At 31.8% G+C, this 18,996-nt stretch overlaps 1 protein-coding gene across 2 annotated transcripts in view; it reads left to right on the top strand.

Annotated features, from left to right (window-relative positions):
- The window catches only part of PHF14 (PHD finger protein 14), a 199,113-nt gene that overhangs the window by 77,548 nt on the left and 102,569 nt on the right, over positions 1-18,996 (top strand). For both annotated transcript variants that reach the window (XM_025380069.1, XM_025380071.1), the window contains exons 15-16: positions 9,325-9,375; positions 9,499-9,620. In XM_025380069.1, the coding sequence (XP_025235854.1) occupies positions 9,325-9,375; positions 9,499-9,620 (173 nt within the window). The remainder of the gene's footprint in view (positions 1-9,324; positions 9,376-9,498; positions 9,621-18,996) is intronic.

The raw sequence follows: 18,996 nt of genomic DNA, 5'->3' as shown, positions 1-18,996 counted from the left end.
GGTAACAGGGAGTTTGTGTATGTATTAAGGTGTAGATTTGCTAAGTTACAGACTATCTGCATCTTCAGTTTTGCTAGATAACTGCAATTGTTTTCCAAATCAGTTCACACTCATACTAGCAATGGATAATGTTTCTGTTGCTTCACAAACTTTTGTCCAGTGTTTTAATGCTTTCCAATGTGATGCAGGGAAAATAGCATATTGACATTTTATGTTGCAGTTCTCTCAGTACTCATGATTTGGAGCATCTATTTACTTATTTTTGGTAAATTGTATTTCCTTTTCTGGGAAATGTGTATGCAAGCCTTTCACCAATTTTTCTGTTGGGGTGTTTACCTTTTTCTCATTGCAAATTCTTTGAGGCCAGGTTTTAAAGAGTTTCTTCTGGGGAAATCATTTATGTTCATTTTTACCAGGTACCTTGAAAGGGCCTCTACCAACTTGAGAATATTTTAAATAAAAGTTTGGTGTGTATGTTTTCTATTACATCAGGAGTGTAAATTTCAAACCTTTAAGTGCTGGCTTACGGTTATGACTTCTTAGGGCATACTTTCCTGGCTTGAGCTGAGGCAGGCACTTTTCAAAAATCTTTCTTTCCACAGGGGAGATATAAAGATATTTTTAGGGTTAGCTGTCATCATTTGTTTTGTTACCTGTTTCATTTTAAAGAGTCTTTGGTTTTTTTTCCTCAAAGTAACAGTTTTCTCAAAAAAATTTTTTTAATCTGTATTAACCTCCTGTATTATAATCACTTGAAAGATTTTATTTGGGAGAATTCACTTTGATTTTTTAAATCAGTTTTGTGTTATGGGCTCATATGAAATTGATGAGGCAAATCTGAGAATTGTTATCTCTTAGATAATTAAAATAGTTTATTTTGGGTGCTCTAAGTAGATAGACTTGAAATAGTTTTTATTTGTAGTTTCTACTGTTGATAACTTTTTTTAGGCTTCAAAAATATATTTTGTTTATAAGGGAACTAGAGAGAATTTTCCTTTGTTAAATAAGCCTGCTAGTTTCTATTTCTAAAATATTTTCTTTAATTGTTTGAAAATGGTAACTACAGTTATTCTTGAGATCTTCGAGAAGAGTTATTACTTCATATGTCTGTCTGCAAAGATTATCCTCTTATGAAACATTATTTTTCCAGTTTCTTTATTGTTTCAAGAAAGCCTTGTGATTAGTATTATCATCCTTAACTTTGGAGTTATCATATAGAGAGAAATTATGTATATTACAGTGATATTTTTGTGCCCGTAGTTCAGTATTACTTGAAATAAAAGAGAACTCTTTAATATTAAAGGATCCTTCTATTTTTTTCTCTCCTTTACTGGTCTGCTTTTTTTTTATCCTAAGGAAGCTTTAAAATTTGCTAATATAATCACATTCCTTTCATCTTGTTCTTTGTCTCTAGTTTTCTTGTTTAAAAGTTTTAGACTTAATTACAGATTTTGGTCAGTGAAACACCGGGAAAAGAGTCCATGGCCAATAATTTCAGGAAATGCAGTGTGATTATGTTCTTACTTGTAGAAATTCCAATGCATGTTGAAGCTCCAAAAAAAATTCTAATATTTAGAAATAGGATTACTTTTGTCTGTTCTTTTTCTTAACTTGTTTTTATCAAAAAAGCATTTTTTAGGACACTTTTTATTTTATTTTTTATTTTTTGGTAGCATGGAGTACTGTGTGGTGCTAAGTTTGGAAATGATGCTCCAGAGACCATGGATTACTTGCATTAGGACCATCTTGGATATTTATTGAAATGTAGACTTTGGACCCACCCTAGAGCTAGTACAGACTTTAGACCCATTCTAGAATTAATGAATTAGAATTTATGGGGTTTGACTAAGCAGATTTCTTAGGTGCTAAGCTTATACTAAATAAAAGTTGAAAATGACTATCAATGGTGATTACCTTTCCTCTTTCCCTCTCATGTTTTCTGCCTGCCTTCCAACAATCCATTCAGAAAAGCAGACAGTTGGTGTAAGGTATCATACTAAACTTCAAGGAATGTAGGAATGAGAGATACAGAAGAGAGTGATCAGTCATTTTGATCTTGATCTTACCATTTATGCTGAGTTCCTGTTTTTACCTTAAGTTTTTACTTATTTCTATTTCAGAGTTGTATTTATCTTTTTTAATTAATAGGTGGTATGGTGAAAAATGAGGTGTTCTAGTTGTGTTTCTTAGAACAGTGTTAATTATGAGAGACCAGGCATACAACAGCTTACTAACTTGTATAAATACCTTTTGCAATATAAAACTGATTTTTCTCTCCCATTGTTACATTTTTAAACTATTGCTCCCAATATCCTCCTACTTATACTTTTATTTTAGCACATGTATTACAATTGGGAACATTCTGTCTTGAAATACATTATTATAGTATTTTTATTTTTGTCAGTGTTTCATTTTTCCTACCATTAATTGATCAAAGTATAATTTGTTTTCATGTTAGTCTTATTATTCTACCATGATTTTGAAGAAAATTTTACCTACATGACATACATAGGGCAATCATGACATACCCCAAGCTCATAGACCTGAATTCCTGGCAGACAGCGATTGTCCTGTTTACCACAGAAGAATGGGTCCCATTCTTGTGTTTCATTAGTGAAATTATAGAATTATTGTAAAGGCAGCCTAAGAAAGCTCTGTTTAAGTACTTTGTTATTTAGACATTTCCTCTGCATTATTTCTGTGTGGAACTTTTTACTTCCTTTTAGGCAAGGAAATTAATTTTGAAGAAAATATAAATTAGCTTACCCATATCCCTTTTGAAGTTACTTTAAAATTGATGTTTATACTTATGGACATATTTTCGAATACTCTAATGTAACTTGAAAGCTTTCAGATTTTCTTTTTGCTTTCTTTGCACTCTATGTCATGTAGTGACTTTTTATCTTTTATAGAAGTGCCAAAAGACTTGTTGGAACCTGTCTTTCCATAGTTTTTACACACATGCGTCATCATCTACTGTCTTTGAAGTTCTGAGATCTTTCTTCCTGACTTACAAATTCTGGTTGTGTTTTATGTATTTTCTTTTTTGTAAAATAAGTGCAACAAATAGTCAAAATACTTTTTAGCAGCTTTGACTGAAAATCATATTGTTTTTTCAGGATGCATTATTTCTTTTAGATCATTATTTTGGAAGGGGATTTAAACACATTTAATCGTTTTTCCATCACACTTAACAATGTGAGCCACTAGCCTGTTCTAAGTGGCAGTCTTTATTTGAGAGATAATCAAATATCCTAGAGCCTACTTTTATTACATTTATGTTTTAACTAATTTTACACATGTGTAAAGTACCTATTTAATAATGTTTAAACGTAAGTCTTGAGAATCTGAAAATATGAAATATGTTTCATATAAATATTTTTTAGATGCTAGTTTAGGAAAAATGTTGAAGCATTTGGATTCAGTTCTATTGAAGTGACTAAAGGTTACTATACATTATGTTCATATTTATTTTATTTAACTGTTTGAATTATTACAGTTCTGGGAAAGAAGGGTTATTTGTGGGGGCTTTACATACCAGAGTTTTATATTATCAGACTCAAGGTGACCTCTGAGGTATAAGTCAGATTATAAAACCTCTGTCTGTCATAGATTCTTAGAAGAAACCCTGGCAAACAGTTTTTGTAGTGAACTAGAACTCACTTTGGCTACTTGGAAGAGATCTACTCTGTGGGTGTCCTTAGCTCAAGTAATCTTATTCAAAACCCTGAGACTCCTGTTTTGCTTTTTGCCTCTTGGAAATCCATCACTTTAGTTTATTCCTAGGAGTATGAAATAAAGATAAGAATAGGTGGAGCTTCAAGACTACTTATTTTGTATGTACCATTATCTCTGAGAAGGTTTTTATAGCAGCACTTACTTGTCATGTGGAATATATATTTTATTATATATCGTTAGACCCATAGTTATTTCAGTTTATAGTAGTTAAGACAAATTGGTCATGATTTTCTTTTTATTCTCCCATGTATTTTCATAACCCTGTTAATATAAGCTAAATTAGGTAAAAAGAAACTCTACAGCCAGTTGACCAAAGGGAAAGCACTCATTTTTGGTGACTGCCATTCCATCTGTTGTTTATTGATAGCCAACAGAAACAGATGACACCTTGTTCATAATTTGTTTTTTGTATATAGCAGTTTTCTTTGAATATTTTATGAACTTTAACTTGTTTTCAATATAGTTGCATAATTGAAAGACAGATATTTTTAGGAATTATATATATGTATAATTTTATATTTTTTAGAAATTATATATAATTATCTATTACTACATATAATATATACTATACATATAATTTTATAATCTTAGGAATTAAATATATATTATATTTATATATATTAGAATACATTTTATATTGAAGCATTTTTGAATAGCTGCCAGAAAGCTATTGGCATTTATTCCCCAGCATAAATCTAATGCTATTTAGCTTAACAGAGGTTTTCAAAGTTTGACTTAATTGTCCTAATTAACATTGATTTTGGAATTTTGCCTATTATAAGCATGTTCTATTTTTACATATAAGTTACAGACAGAGGCATTTCTTATGATTCATCTAACCATATATGACTGACTTCAATTATTAATTTGTATAAATATTGATTTGTCAACAAAAACACGAGTGTTAAATTTAGTGACCTGGTCACAAGTGAATATATGAAGCCTTGTTTAGTGGTATCAAAGATGTTAAAGTACTGACTCTCTTTTAATTTTAAATTTAGTTCATTTGCCAAATGAATCATGCATTTAACTTTATTGCAAATTAAAATGACCTCAGTTCTAAAAAATTAAAATGATAGAGGAGTTAGAAAAATGATAGAGGAGTTAGAAAAATGTTTAATTGTTTGTTTTAGATGAATAAACTATTTATTTATTTATTTTTATGTTTATTTTTTTGAGACAGAGTCTCGCTTTGTCGCCCAGGCTGGAGTGCAGTGGTGTGATCTTGGCTCACTGCAACCTCTGCCTCCCGGGATCAAGCGATTCTCATGCCTCAGCCTCCTGGGTAGCTGAGACTACAGATGTGCGCCACCACATCCGGCTAAGTTTTGTATTTTTAGTAGAGATGAGATTTTGCCGTGTTGGCCAGGCTGGTTTAAAACTCCTTACCTCAGGTGATCCACACGCCTCGGCCTCCCAAAGTACTGAGATCACCGGCCTGAGCCACTGTGCCCAGCCAGAATAAACTATTTAAAATTTGCCTGCTAGATAAGATAATTTTACACCTTTTCAGTTTAAATACATTGTCTCTAATACCATGCCAATCTCTTCTATGGATTTTTTAATCACCTCTTTTCAAGTAAGTTTATCACGGACAGATTACAAGCAAGGTGATCTAAGCAGCTCAGGTTGTAATTATTCCCTAGGTAAATCAGGTTCTTAAAAAAAAAAAACAAAACAAAAAATTGAAATGTGTCAAGATTTGGAATGAGTTTTAAACTTTCATTTACTTTTAATAGCTTAACTAATTACTGTCAAAATGAATCAGTTTGGAATTGCACCCCAGCTTGATTAATCATGTGGAGTTTCCAGGTAACGTATCTGTTATATTCTAAAGCACATACTTGAAAAGTAAAATTTTTCTTTCTTCCACATATTATTTTCATCCTACTGTTTTATTGTTGCTAAAGTCATTGTAGCCTCAAAATATATCATAAAAGGACCACCCTGTTATATATACTTCTATTCATCTGAGATGGGACAAGCTCTTTGGTAACTGAAATTTGTCAGATGAGCCATACTTGTTTTTGTTTTTCTTCTTGCTTTTTTGTACCATTTCTCCCTCTTTTAAATTCCGCTTATGTTTTGGGATTCATTCAAGGACACTGCTTTTAAGATAACTTGTCCTTAGGCAGTTATGAATTTCCATAGTTACAGTTGCTGCCACTTCATTAAAACTCGGAAAAAAAAACAACACAGCTTTCAACATTTTCTTGGCTGGAGGACTTGGTATTTTATATAGTTATATTTGGATCAAATTCTCTTTTATTTTTTTCTTTGGAAATATTAGTAATGTGATAAATGCTAAATAAGAGTGCTGTAATTACTTTGGTAATTTATCAAGTTAGTGTATAGTATGGAGCTACCAAATTAGGTAGACTATAGTGCCAGTTTGAATTTACCCTTTATTGGGTATAATTCTCTAACTTCATTTGAAATGTAAGAAATCTTCATTGGGTGTCACAATGTTACAGTTTAGTTTAAGTATTCAAGTGCAATAAGAGATTTGCATTCTTAATGATTTTGTTCATTTCTATTTGGGATTAAATTATTAATCTTGGATTAGCCATGCAAGAAAAGTCACTGAAGTGACAGTTGAGATAACTGAGTTTAAGGTTTACCTCAGAAACTTACCAGCTGTGTGACATCAGCAAGTCATTTCTCTGGATTGCTTTTTCAGAGCTCTAAGTTGATATTATTTTATATTTTTATAACAAGTTTGTCTTTATAGATGGATATTGTTTATGTGTCTTGTGTTATTTTAAAGTATTACACGAATATATCAGTGATTACCATTTGGTAATAAATGTACTTAAAGTGACTATTTTAGATAATTACAAATACACCTAATATATGAGAAGAAATTTATAAATATAGAGAGAAATGGAGCTATACCATTGTGTGATTAAATCACTAATTGGCATTATACTATATGATGCTAATTGCAGTCTGGGTATGAAGAGAGTTTCAGTTGATGGAGTTATACTAGATATTTGAAGATTTAAGTTATTATCAAAATGGTAAATAAACATCCTTAAAAGAATTGAAAACATGAACTTGCAGCATTAACATACATACTTGAAAAATTAATTCAAAACTAGATGATACATTTGCTAGTTTGTTACCTAAAAGATGAGTTGGATGAAGAAAAATGTGAAAATGTATGGCAGTGTTTTGCACATCCTGTTTAGAGGTTTGTGGAACTCAAATGAGTAATTTGAGTATTTTCCACTTGATGCTGGTTACTAATTTGGAACATCTTATTGAAATGCCCTGTAGGCCAGGTGCGGTGATTCACTCCTGTAATCCCAGTACTTTGGGAGGCCAAGGCAGGTGGATTGCTTTAGGTCAGGAGTTCGAGACTAGCCTGGCCAACATGGCAAAACCCCTTCTCCAGTAAAAATGCAAAGATTAGCCAGGCTTGGTGGTGCACACCTGTGATCCCCGCTACTTGCGAGGCTGAGGTATGAGAATCGCTTGAACCTGGGAGGCGGAAGCTACAGTGAGCCAAGACTGCTGCACTGCACTCCAGTCTGAGCGACAGAAGAAGATTCTGTCTAAAAAAAGAAAAAAGCCCTGTAAATATACATTATGCAAATTAGATAATAGAGTACCAAATTAGGGAAAAATAAACTTTTTGTCAAATTTATATTTTATTTATTTATTTATTTTTGAGACAGTCTCGTCCTGTTGTGCAGGCTTGGAATGCAGTGACTCCATCATGGCTTACTGCAGCATACATCTCCTGTGCTCAAGTTATCTTCTCACCACAGCCTCCTGAGTAGCTACAAGCACTCACAACCATGCCTAGCTGATTTTTTCATTTTTATTGTTAGTAGAGATGAGGTCTCTCTGTGTTGCCCAGACTGGTCTTGAACTTCTAAGCTCAAGCAGTCTTCCCACCTTAGCCTCTCAAAGTGTTGAGATTATGGCCATGAGCCATGGTACCTGGCCTGTCAGTCAAATCTTTTAATTTGTATTATATAGTATCATCATTCATTAGTTTTGATTTACCCACTTATAAATTTATTTTATTAAAACAAGTTAATTGAGACTTTATGTCATAAGCATTGTGTTAAGTTTAATTGGGTGTAGAAAGATGAATATGCTATGGTCCTTACCAAGTTGGGAATGAATTTTGTAAGGAGACAGAGAATAAAGCATTAAAGGGCCAGAGTGGCACAGAAGGAAAAGAGATGAATATAGAAATTACTAGCCATAAGTTTTCAGTTAGAACTTGAATAAGTGTTGTTAAGGGCCTTTCTACACTGGTGTCCTTAAACTTACATGTATTTGACCTACTTAGGATTCTTGTTAAAAGACAGATTCTAATTCAGTGTGTCGGAGTGAGCCTGAGATTTTGCATTTCTAATATACACTCAGGTGATGGCAGTGATTATGGGTCATGACTGATATTTTGAGAAGCAAGTCTCAGTATTGTTCTTTGGAAGTAAGAATTATAGATGTAGGATCTGCATTTAAAGGCCTTTCCTAGATATAGTCTTCATTTTTCTTCCTAATTACTTCCATAATATAATTAAAACATACTAATTGGCAATATAAATGTAAACAGATACATATTTTATAAATTTACTTTTTTTAAATGACAATTTAGTTGACTCTTGGCTATTTAGGGACAGATTAAATGGTAAGCAGTTAGCCATGGTATTAAATAACAGTGTACTTAGTATCATGAAGAATTGAAATTACAGTAATGTAAGAAACACTAATATATCTATACTATAATGTAATTCTGTTTAGAATTATTTGGTACCTACTCTAGCTTGGGAGTGTTCCTTGATCTCAGCTGTCAAAGTAATTTTTGGGAGCAGTGCCTGCATTCTCTTCCATTCTCTAAGGAATAGTGGTCTGCATATGGGAATTATAAAATCTACAGAGGCTGTGCTGTGATTGGTGGAGATTTCTAACATATTGGCTGCAAATACTGATGTAGTTACAGTTCTTTTAAACATTTGTATGCATTCTTTCTAATGGTAAATGTATTCTGAAATATATGAAGTGAATTTTAGCTAAATTAGTTTAAAATGTCATTTTATGTGGCATTTTAATTAGTTTTATGTTAACTAGGATTTTGGATATGTGAGACCTTTTCCTTCTACTTTTTTTGGCTGCTTAAGAATTATTTCTTTACATAAACATGTATGCACATGCATACATGTAGGCAAATAATGTGTGTAGTATGATCCCAGGTTTAGCATTTCAGCTGTATAAGTCATATGTGATAAGTTATGAAAATTTAAATGTAAATCATAATTATGGACAATTATGAAGTATGGAAAAAATCCTTTAAAATAAGTTTGGAGAATTCATTTTTTTCTATCAGATACATGTTTATTTAAAAGTAAAGTACTATAAAGTATATTTAATTTGTTACTTTTTATTTCCTATGTCATAAATGGTAACAAAATGCAGTGGTCCAACATAGTATTAATTAGAAATAACTAATTTTGCAAGTGCCTAACTTAAGCAATAACATTAACAGAGGAAATTTATTTTTATCATTAATTAAACATTAGATATACTGTGGATTTTTGTTTTTTGTTTTTTGTTGTTTTTTTTTTCCAGAGAACCAGAGGACGAAAACGGAGCTTCGTTCCTGAGGAAGAAAAACATGAGGTTGGAATAAGTTAAGCACTTTTACACAGTCTTAACTTTGAGAAATTTTCTTGCTTAAAATTGTTTCCCTCATATCCTTATTTTGTTTTGTTATGTTTTATTTTATTATCCCTTGTATGGCAGGAAAGAGTTCCTAGAGAGAGAAGACAAAGACAGTCTGTGTTGCAAAAGAAGCCCAAGGCTGAAGATTTAAGAACTGAATGTGCAACTTGCAAGGGAACTGGAGACAATGAAAATCTTGTCAGGTAAGTTGGATGCTAAAACCTTGTCTTTAGGGGATGAAAGTTCCATGTTTATTATTTTCTCATCACAGAAAAAATGAAAAAAACAATTTCAGGATAGGACCTTTCTCAAAATATTATGTGGTGGAAACAATACTTCAGAAACAGATTTCATCCACTTCTTAACCTCTCACACATGGTTATGCTCTGGATTTAGATGTAAATAAAGAGTAATAATCTGCATTTTTAACACAGGGAATTATTTTTCTCTTGACAAGAGAAGTTGACAATGCTCTCTATATAGAGGCTATAAAAGTAATTTGATCTAAACACTGTGTACTAAGATTATGTTTTATGTCATAAAATAATAAAGTTACTAAGCTCTGTTAGCATATTTTAAATGTTTGAAATTTAGAAGCAATGGTGAGAAGACAGACTTTTTATTGACAAGAACTTAATTAGCATTTTCTTATTGCTTATCAAAACAAATGTGTTAAATGCTTCTCCCTTACGAAATAAAGAAAGGTGAAAAGATGGCCTAGGTTGATTTTATTTTTTGTTTTGTCTTTGTTTCTTTGTTTCGTTTTGGTACTTTTTTTTTTTTTTTAATCAGACATAATGCTAATCAGAAATCTTAGCTGATGCTGCACATTGGCTTTTCCCAATGGTCCAGAGGCTGCTAATTTTAGCTGAAATGAAGAAATTGATCAAAGCTCTGGGTGAGATGGCAGAGTGAATGGGTGGACAAAAAGAGAGCTAATTTAAAAGAGGCATCAGACTTTCAAAAAACAGTGTTACAAAGGTTCTTACAGTTCTTATAGGGACTTTGTAAGGGAATCCATTCTGATTTCTTTAAAAACATTGTCTTCTGGTAAAGCCCTGTCAAATTAAATGAGGACACAGAAATTAAACATTTCAAAAAGAATAAACATATTTATAAAACAAATATATTAGTGTTGTTGTATGTTTTTAAATATTTACTTCCAAATGATTTAATCTATTTTTGTCATTAAAAATATGATTTGTCTTAATTTCTCAAAGAAAGGCATGAGGTCTTAATTTTATGAGTTTTTTATACTATCAATGAGAAAGATAAAGAGAAAGTAAAAATTACAGTAGAAAAAGAGAAAGCTCTTCGACAAAGTTAAGAAAGTTTATAATAATTGGCTAATTTTTTTGAGATAGTCCATATAGAATGTCTTGGGAGCTATCCTGAAGGTTAAGTTTATTAAAATTTAGGGTACAGTAGTAAGTAGTTCGAAGTTCAGGAGATACACATGAATAATTCTGACCACAGTATAACTTTTGCAGTATGTCAAAAATGAAATCCCAAGCATAAGCATAACATAATGGAGTAAATGAAACAACAAAAATAGAGAAAAAAATATATATAATATATATTATATAATGAACAAAAATTTAATTCAGGAAAATTCCCTTGGGGTTGAGGATAGAGTTGAGGACTATGATTTGAAACAGTAGTTAAAAACTTACAGAGGTGGTGATCCTTCTATTAATTATTTGAACCTGTATGAGTCTCTACTGTCTTACTAATTTTTTTTTTAAAATATGAGATTGATTGAGGCCTTTTTGCTGTAGGACTTAGAGGTTTTTATCAGGTTTTTTGTTTTGCTTTTGTCATATGTTAGAAATTAGGAAACTGAGAAATACAATTTTTATTTTAAAAGTCAGTTTATGATAGATTTCCAACCCGTCGTATTTTAGTTGTTTAATAAAAAAAGTGCCATCTTTCTTCTAATTTTGATAAGATTTTTGAATAGTATTCCTCTATATTATTTATTTATTTAGTTTCTGTTGTAAAATTTTTATTTCTAATTGCGTTATTACAATATGCCAATGTCTGGAATTTTGTGAAAGTCTTCTGGAAGGTAAAGATATTTTTATTACTCTGAAATAATGGATATACAAAGTCCCCTTCCTTGGTTTTGCCTTATTGGAAGATAATATCGTAAATTGTCTGCAAAGTTTTAAAGAGGTAATGTAGAGGAAATTAAATGTTTTATTGATACTGTATTTTAATATTTCTTAGGACAAGATAAGCTGGATATAAAGCAATGCCATAAAATATTTTTGGTTATAATGTGATCTTTAAAAAAAAGTACACTGTTTACGCACTATTCTTCTTGGGTTGAAGAATTTTATTTTATATAAAATTCCATATGTTTAATAAAAGTAATCTCATAAGCTAATACCTGCCATTTTCCCTGGCATCTCATATTTTGGAACTGGCACTGTTATTGTTTGAAAATCACCCCCCAAAAGTCTACACTTTTTTATTATATTGCATCTTATATACTGTCTATACATGCTATTTTTTTAACTTTCAAATAAGATATTTTAAATAAGGATTTCTTTTCTCTAAAGATATATTTCAGCGCTTACTCAGAGTTATGTGTATGTCTGTTAGGTTCTCTTTTAAAATTAAACTTCATGGGTCACAATTAGTTTTTTATTTAATATACTGTGTTTACTTTCTCAAGTTCTTTTAAACTAATGTTTATATCTCACTAGCATCTGCTCTTCAGCAGTTTTGATTTTTTAAACCACACTTCTCTATGTAATTCAGGCTATATAGAAAATTCTTTCTAATTGTCCTTGCTTTTTTAGTTATTTGTATATGTTTACTTGTGAATTTACATGTATAATTTTTTATATCATTGAACAATTGCATGCAATTTGTCAGTAAACTGTAATTAGTAGGTTTCAACTGTTATTTTCTGCTTTGCCTGTTTATCTTGGGACTTTGGCGAGTAATTTAGCATTTCTGTGCCTTCGTTTCCCCCCTGTTGTAAATGGTCTCAATCATACTGTGCTTCATTAGGTACCTTATGAATAATTGCTGAGTGATAGTAAGGTTCTTTCCATATAAAATATTAGAACAGTAGTAGTATTTGGTAACACAAGGAATACATGTATGTGTGCATTGAAATAAAGGTCACAATTGGTAAATATGTTTCCAGTTAAATACTTGTTATGTCAGAAAATGTACATGTCCTGTTTTTGTATATAATTTTGTCTAGAGTCTAGGAGACAAAAAGAAATTTGTCATTACATGTTTTCTAAAATGATTAGATTGAAGTTTTACAGCATCTTAGGGAATTTTATTTTTTTAAGTGCAAGTTTTTTGCCATCTACTTTTAAAATTTAATTAGAAATTATCTGAGAAGTTTTCATCAAAATATGTATTTCTTTATGTTATTTAATGCAATCTAAATGCTAAAGGTCAAATTGAAAAACTGTATCATGGAATTGTGAGGTCTTAAAGGCTTTGTGATAGGCTTTGTCTGTGATAGGTCATTCTTTGTTGGAAGTAGTTCTGGAACTACTTAGTGATACCTTATTTGTTTTTGTTTCCACAGTTCATGGCACATTTAGTACTCAGAAAATGCTTGATAAATGAACTCTGCATAAGTAATGACTGACTATTCTTTTGCTGAATTAAACTGTCACTATTATAATTTAATTCTAGAGCAAATTGAGTCACAAAATATAATGTTTGATGAAGATATTTAAAGGGCTTAATAAAGGACAATTGATTTTTTGTCACAAAAATGTAGTGGATAGTTGATAGTTTTTCCTCCCCTGTATTTTAAGTAAGAAAATAGATTTGAGAATAATTTATGAATCTATGAAAAGTAGAAATGAAGTGATTCCTTTCCTTGAATGTATGTGAAAGGGAAGTGGGCCTGTCTTCTCTTTCAGTCTTTTATCAAACTATAAAATTAGAAATAACACCAAACTTCTAAACCTCAAATTTTATCTTAACTATATAAACTCAATGTGGCACATTTTATTACTTAATCAGAGATAGGAGAGAGAGAAGAAAGGTTTCCTAAAGCTGGGAACCCTGGAATCCGTGAGCCGTCTTAAATAGCATCTTTAATTTTATTTTGTATTGTGGCCATTTTTCAGAAGCATTGAGGGTAGGAAATGATCTATTAAGCTATTTCACTTTTATAGCTAATTCTACACTATTAATGCTTGCCAGATTCTCCCCTTTATTTGAGTATATGGCAAATTATATAGGTATTGAACCATTTTGATTACAAGGTTAGGGTGTCAATTTGGTCTCTACACATTGTTGTTAGCACTTTTATTTATTTTACATTTAAAAATCTGGCTTGTCAGTGCATCCTCCCCAACTAAATTTGTTTGTATCGTAAGTTACTAGGAACACCAGCAAGAATTCATATATATTACATTTTGATTTCAAATAGTAGTCTCTCATTATTCTAACTTTTTTTTTTTTTTTTAGTTTTTGTTGTCACCCAGGCTAGAGTGCAGTGGCACTTTTTTGACACAGTATAGCCTCTGCCTCCTGAGCTCAAGCAATCCTCTCACCTTTCAGCCTCCCGAGTAGATGAGACTTGATTTTTAATTTTTAATTAACTTTTCTGTTCTAACTAGTAATAGAGGCTTATAGATTTCCTGGGTCGTAATTGAAGGGGTTTTTCCCTGTGAGATTTGATTAGACTGAGAGTAAAGCTAAAACTGCTTATAAGTTTAGTTAATATTTTTCATAAAACGTTAGGTCACTAAAAATGGATTATTTTAAATTTAACAAAGTGAAACCAGTCTTGTCCCTCTTAAGATTAGTTAGGATTGCATTTGATCAATCTTTCTTTCTTTCTTTCTTTCTTTCTTTCTTTCTTTCTTTCTTTCTTTCTTTGTTTCTTTCTTTCTTTCTTTTTCTTTATCTCTTTCTGTCTTTCTCTCTTTCTCTCTTTCTTTCTCTCTTTCTCTCTTTCTTTCTTTCCTTTCTTTTCTTTCTTTTCTTTCTTTCGGCAGACAGAGCCTTGCTTTGTCGTCCAGGCTGGAGTGCAATGGTGCAATCTTTGCTCTCTGCAACCTCCACCTCCCAAGTTCAAGCGATTCTCCTGCCTTAGCCTCCCGAGTAGCTGGGATTACAGGCATGCGCCACTACACCTGGCTAATTTTTTGTATTTTTAATAGAGACAGTGTTTTACCATGTTGGCCAGGCTGGTCTTGAACGATCCTAACCCCAGGTAATCCCCTTACCTCAGCGTCTCAAAGTACAGTCATGAGCCACCATGCCAAGCCTGGTGAATTTCTTAAAACAAATTTAGTTATTTTAATTTGATTATAGACTTGCCAAATTAGTGTTTCTTGTGTAGTTTATCATATAGTAATCACTCTTAATGGTGATAAAACATACATTTTCATGTAGGAATAGAATGATTTTCAAGTGATGATGCAAATGTATGTTATTTATAATACCTAAAAACTAAAACTGAGAAACAAATATAGATTCTTTAAATGATTCGTGTCTTCTAATAAATTTTAAATGCATTAAAAACATATTTTCTGCATAAGGACATTTTAAGATAAACTTCTGTTTCTCTTCTTTAACTCTGCCAACAATTTCCTGGATAAGTTGTTTTTTTTTTTTTTTTTTTTTAAATGATTGTTTCCAAAGCTTCGATTTCTAGTATTTCTTTCAATTAAGTTTGGCAAAGTATATTCATTCATGTTACCCTGACAACCTGTGTGATAATACCTTTTTCTTCCAATTTGACTACTGTTATTTCTGAAATAGGTTGTTTAAGTTAGCTTTTCTCCTTCAAAGTATCTTAAAAGCATAATTATTGTTTTGCTAATCTTTGTGTAGCTCTATCTTTGCCCCAAGTCACTAAACAAAAAGCACCTCCACAGTCGTTAGCCACATTAAGGAATCTTTGGCAAAATATTCAATCTTTTAAATTTTCATGTTAGATTTAACATAAAGTGCAGAGCTAAAGTAGTATAGCAAGATGTCTCTGAAGACGTACGGGCTTTCTAAAATTCTTAGCCTAAAGAATTTGCCACTTAACTCTTTTAACAGGATTTACATGAAAAGGGAAGAAAAGCCTGGCATTCTAAGTCCAAATTGATGAAGCATTGGGAATGTGAAAATTTTAAACAAAGGAATATAATTATGACCTTTTTAAAAGTTCATTTACGTAGCTTTTTAACTGTCCTTTTGATTTTTACGTTTATTTTTAAAATAACTGTTACCGAAGCAGTTGCTTTTCAGGGAAATTCTGATATGATTACCAAATAATAGTGTCATCATTGAGTTAAGTAAAATTAAAACTCAATAAAATTAGTAACATCTATTTCTGCTACATTCTGTAGTGTTTAACATAATTACTTTCCTTTTCTGAGAAAATACAAATATCTATTTTGTTCAGTGAACAGTTTTTTCTTTTTGTTGTTGTTTTTTTGAGATGGGGTTTCACTCTTGTCACCCAGGCAGGAGTGCAATGGCGTGATATTGGCTCACTGCAGCCTCTGCCTCTCGGGTTCAAGTGATTCTTCTGTCTCACCCTCCCAAGTAGCTAGGATTACAGGTTCACGCCACCACGCTAGCTAATTTTTGTATTTTTAGTAGAGATGGGGTTTCACCATATTGGTCAGGCTGGTCTCGAACTCCTGATCTCAGGTGATCTGCCTACCTTGGTCTCCCAAAGTTCTGGGATTACAGGCATGAACCACTGTGCCTGTCCCATGAACAGTTATTTTTTAAATATTTGTTTAAATCAAAAAGGATACTTTTATTGGGGTATCGTTTAGTTTTGAAAATTTTACTTTATTATTGTTTTTGAAAACCTTTTTATTCAATGATACGAGCTTTTAAAAAGCTACACTTTTTAGTTGAATCAGCTTAATAATAGAAGTAGAGCTCTTTAAAGATTGTCAATATTTAATATATGAATAGTGCTAGAATGTATAAAGAAATCTGCCTGAGCAGTGATTAACAAAGATATTTTTCTTTCCTTTTTAAATCAAAGTTAAATAGACAAAAAGAGCAAATGTTACCACTATTTAAATTGTATTATACATCATCTTTGCTGATATATATTTTTCTGAATATACATTTTAATGGACCACAGTCTTAGTAATTTACATGTAGGCAACAACAACAACAAAAAGGCTGAAAAAATGACTGTTAACTATGTAGAAACCTCATTATAAATGCCTTATTTTACAGATCTTAAATCTAGACTATGTAAACTAGATAAACAATAAACTTCCCTAAAGTTGAACATTTTGTAATGATGAAATGATGAAACAAATAGAAACAGAAACACTGTTTCTTAAAATAGTATTTATAAATTGTTTCATCCAGTTGTTTGCTAACTTTTAGGCCTCAGCTTAAAATTAAACTTAAAATATGCAGAAAGTAGTTTCAGAATTGCCAACCAAAACCACTGTAAAAGGTAAATCTAACCAAGTTTAATAGTTGTTTGGCCTGTGTGTATGGGTTGGGGGGTGGTAAAAGTTACATACAATGAAATGCATATGTATTATGTGAATAAATTGGTGAATTTTGACAAAAGCATACAATTGTGTAACCCCCGTTTCTATCAAGATACAGAACATTTTCATTGCTCCAGAAAGGTCAGACAAAGACAACGACTCTTCTATTTTTTTTTTTTTTAACCATAGATAAGTTTTGTCTCTTCTAGAGTTTTATACACATTTATACAAATGGCATTTTTCTCCTTTGATTTTAGCCATTATAATGAATGTGTAGAGGTATCCCACTGTTGTTTTAGTTCTCATTACTCTGTTAAGTAATGATATTGAGCATATTTTCTTTTCTTTTTTTTTTTTTTTTTTTTTGAGACCCTCTGTTGCACAGGATGGAGTGCAGTGGCACAACATGACACACTGCAGCCTCAACCAGGCTCAAGCGATCTTCCCACCTCAGCCTCCCAGGTAGCTGGGACTACAGGTGCGCGCCACCAAACCCAGCTAGTTTTTTTTTTTTTTTTTTTTTTTTTTTGTAGAGACAGACATTCGCCGTGTTGCCCATGCTAGTCTTGAACTCCTGGGCTCAAACAGTCCTCCCATTTTGGCCTTCCAAAGTGGTGAGATTATGGGTGTGAGCCACCACACCTAGCTTATTGAGCACATTTTTATTTGCTCACTGGTAGGTAATATGTCTTCTTTTGTGAACTAATTCTTTTGCTTATTTTTTAAGAAATTGAGTTGTTTAGTATTGAATGGTAGGAATTACTAATATAATTGGGATGTAATTTCTTTTTCAAATATGTATTTTGCATACATACTCTTTTTATTTGTGGCTTGCCTATTCATTTTCTTTAATGGTATTATTTAAGGAGCAGAAGTTGCTAATTTTGCAGATGTTCAGCATAGCAATATTTTGTTTTATGGTTATTGTTTTTATTTCCTAATAATTCTTTGCTTAGGTCCAGGTGACAAAAACTTTCTTCTTTGTTGTCTTCTAGAAGCTTTGTACTTTTGGCTTTTATATTATATGTCAGCTATCTGAAATTAATTTCTGTATATGGTTTCAGGTAGAGTTAAGGAAGGTTTGTTTATTATCTGCCCCATGTGGATTTCCAGTATCATTTGTTGAAAAAACTTGCCTTTCCACATTAAATTACTTTGGTGCCACTTTTAAATGCCAGTTGGCATTTTCAATGTGGGTTTATTTCTGGACTTTCTATTATATTCCATCAAGTTACGTATTTATTCCTGTGCCAAGACCAACTATTGATTACTCAGGCTGTGTAGTAAGCTGTTTCATTTTTCTAGATCCTTTGCATTTTCATATAAGTGTTAGAAACAGCTTTTCTAAATTTTTCTAAAATTTTCATTTTAAAAAGGAAAGCCTGGACATAACACCAAAAGCATAGGTATTAACAGCAACAAAAATTAGGTAAGTTGGACTAAAATCAAAGTTAAAAACTTTTGTGGATGAAAGGACACCATCACCAGATGGTAAAAAGGTTAACCCATAGATTGGGGGGAAATATTTGCAAGTCATGTTTCTGTTAAGGGATTGAGAATATATAAAGAACTTCGGCAACTCAGCAATAAGAAACAACCCCATTAAAAATGGGCATAGGACTTGAAAATATTCCTCCAAAGAAGATACATAATAGCCAACAAACATATGAAAAGATGCTCAACATCACGAATCATTCAGGAAAAGTAAATTGAAACCACAGTGAGATACCACCTCGCACCCATTGTGCTAGTTATCATTTAAACACACACACACACACACACACACACACAGAAAATAACAGGTGTTGGCAAGGATGTGGAGAAATTGGAGTTCTTATACATTACTCTTGGGAATATAAAATTGTGCAGCTACTATGGAAAACAGTATTTTAATTCCTCAAAAAATTAAAGACAGAATTACCATTTGATCTGTTAATACTGCTGTAGCTGTACACCCAAAGCAGAGACTCAAACAGGTAATTGAACACCTGTTTTCATAGCAACATTATTCACAATAGCCAAAAGGTGGAAGCAACTCAAGTTCCACTGATGGATTAAAGGATAAACAAAATGTACTGTATATATGTATGTTGTCTTAGTTCATTTTATGTTGCTAAGA

The sequence above is a fragment of the Theropithecus gelada genome, chromosome 3, assembly GCF_003255815.1.
Source record: "Theropithecus gelada isolate Dixy chromosome 3, Tgel_1.0, whole genome shotgun sequence".
In the NCBI taxonomy this organism is placed as follows: domain Eukaryota; kingdom Metazoa; phylum Chordata; class Mammalia; order Primates; family Cercopithecidae; genus Theropithecus; species Theropithecus gelada.
The sequence above is the reverse complement of the archived record's forward strand: the minus strand, read 5'-3'. Positions and strand labels throughout refer to the sequence as shown.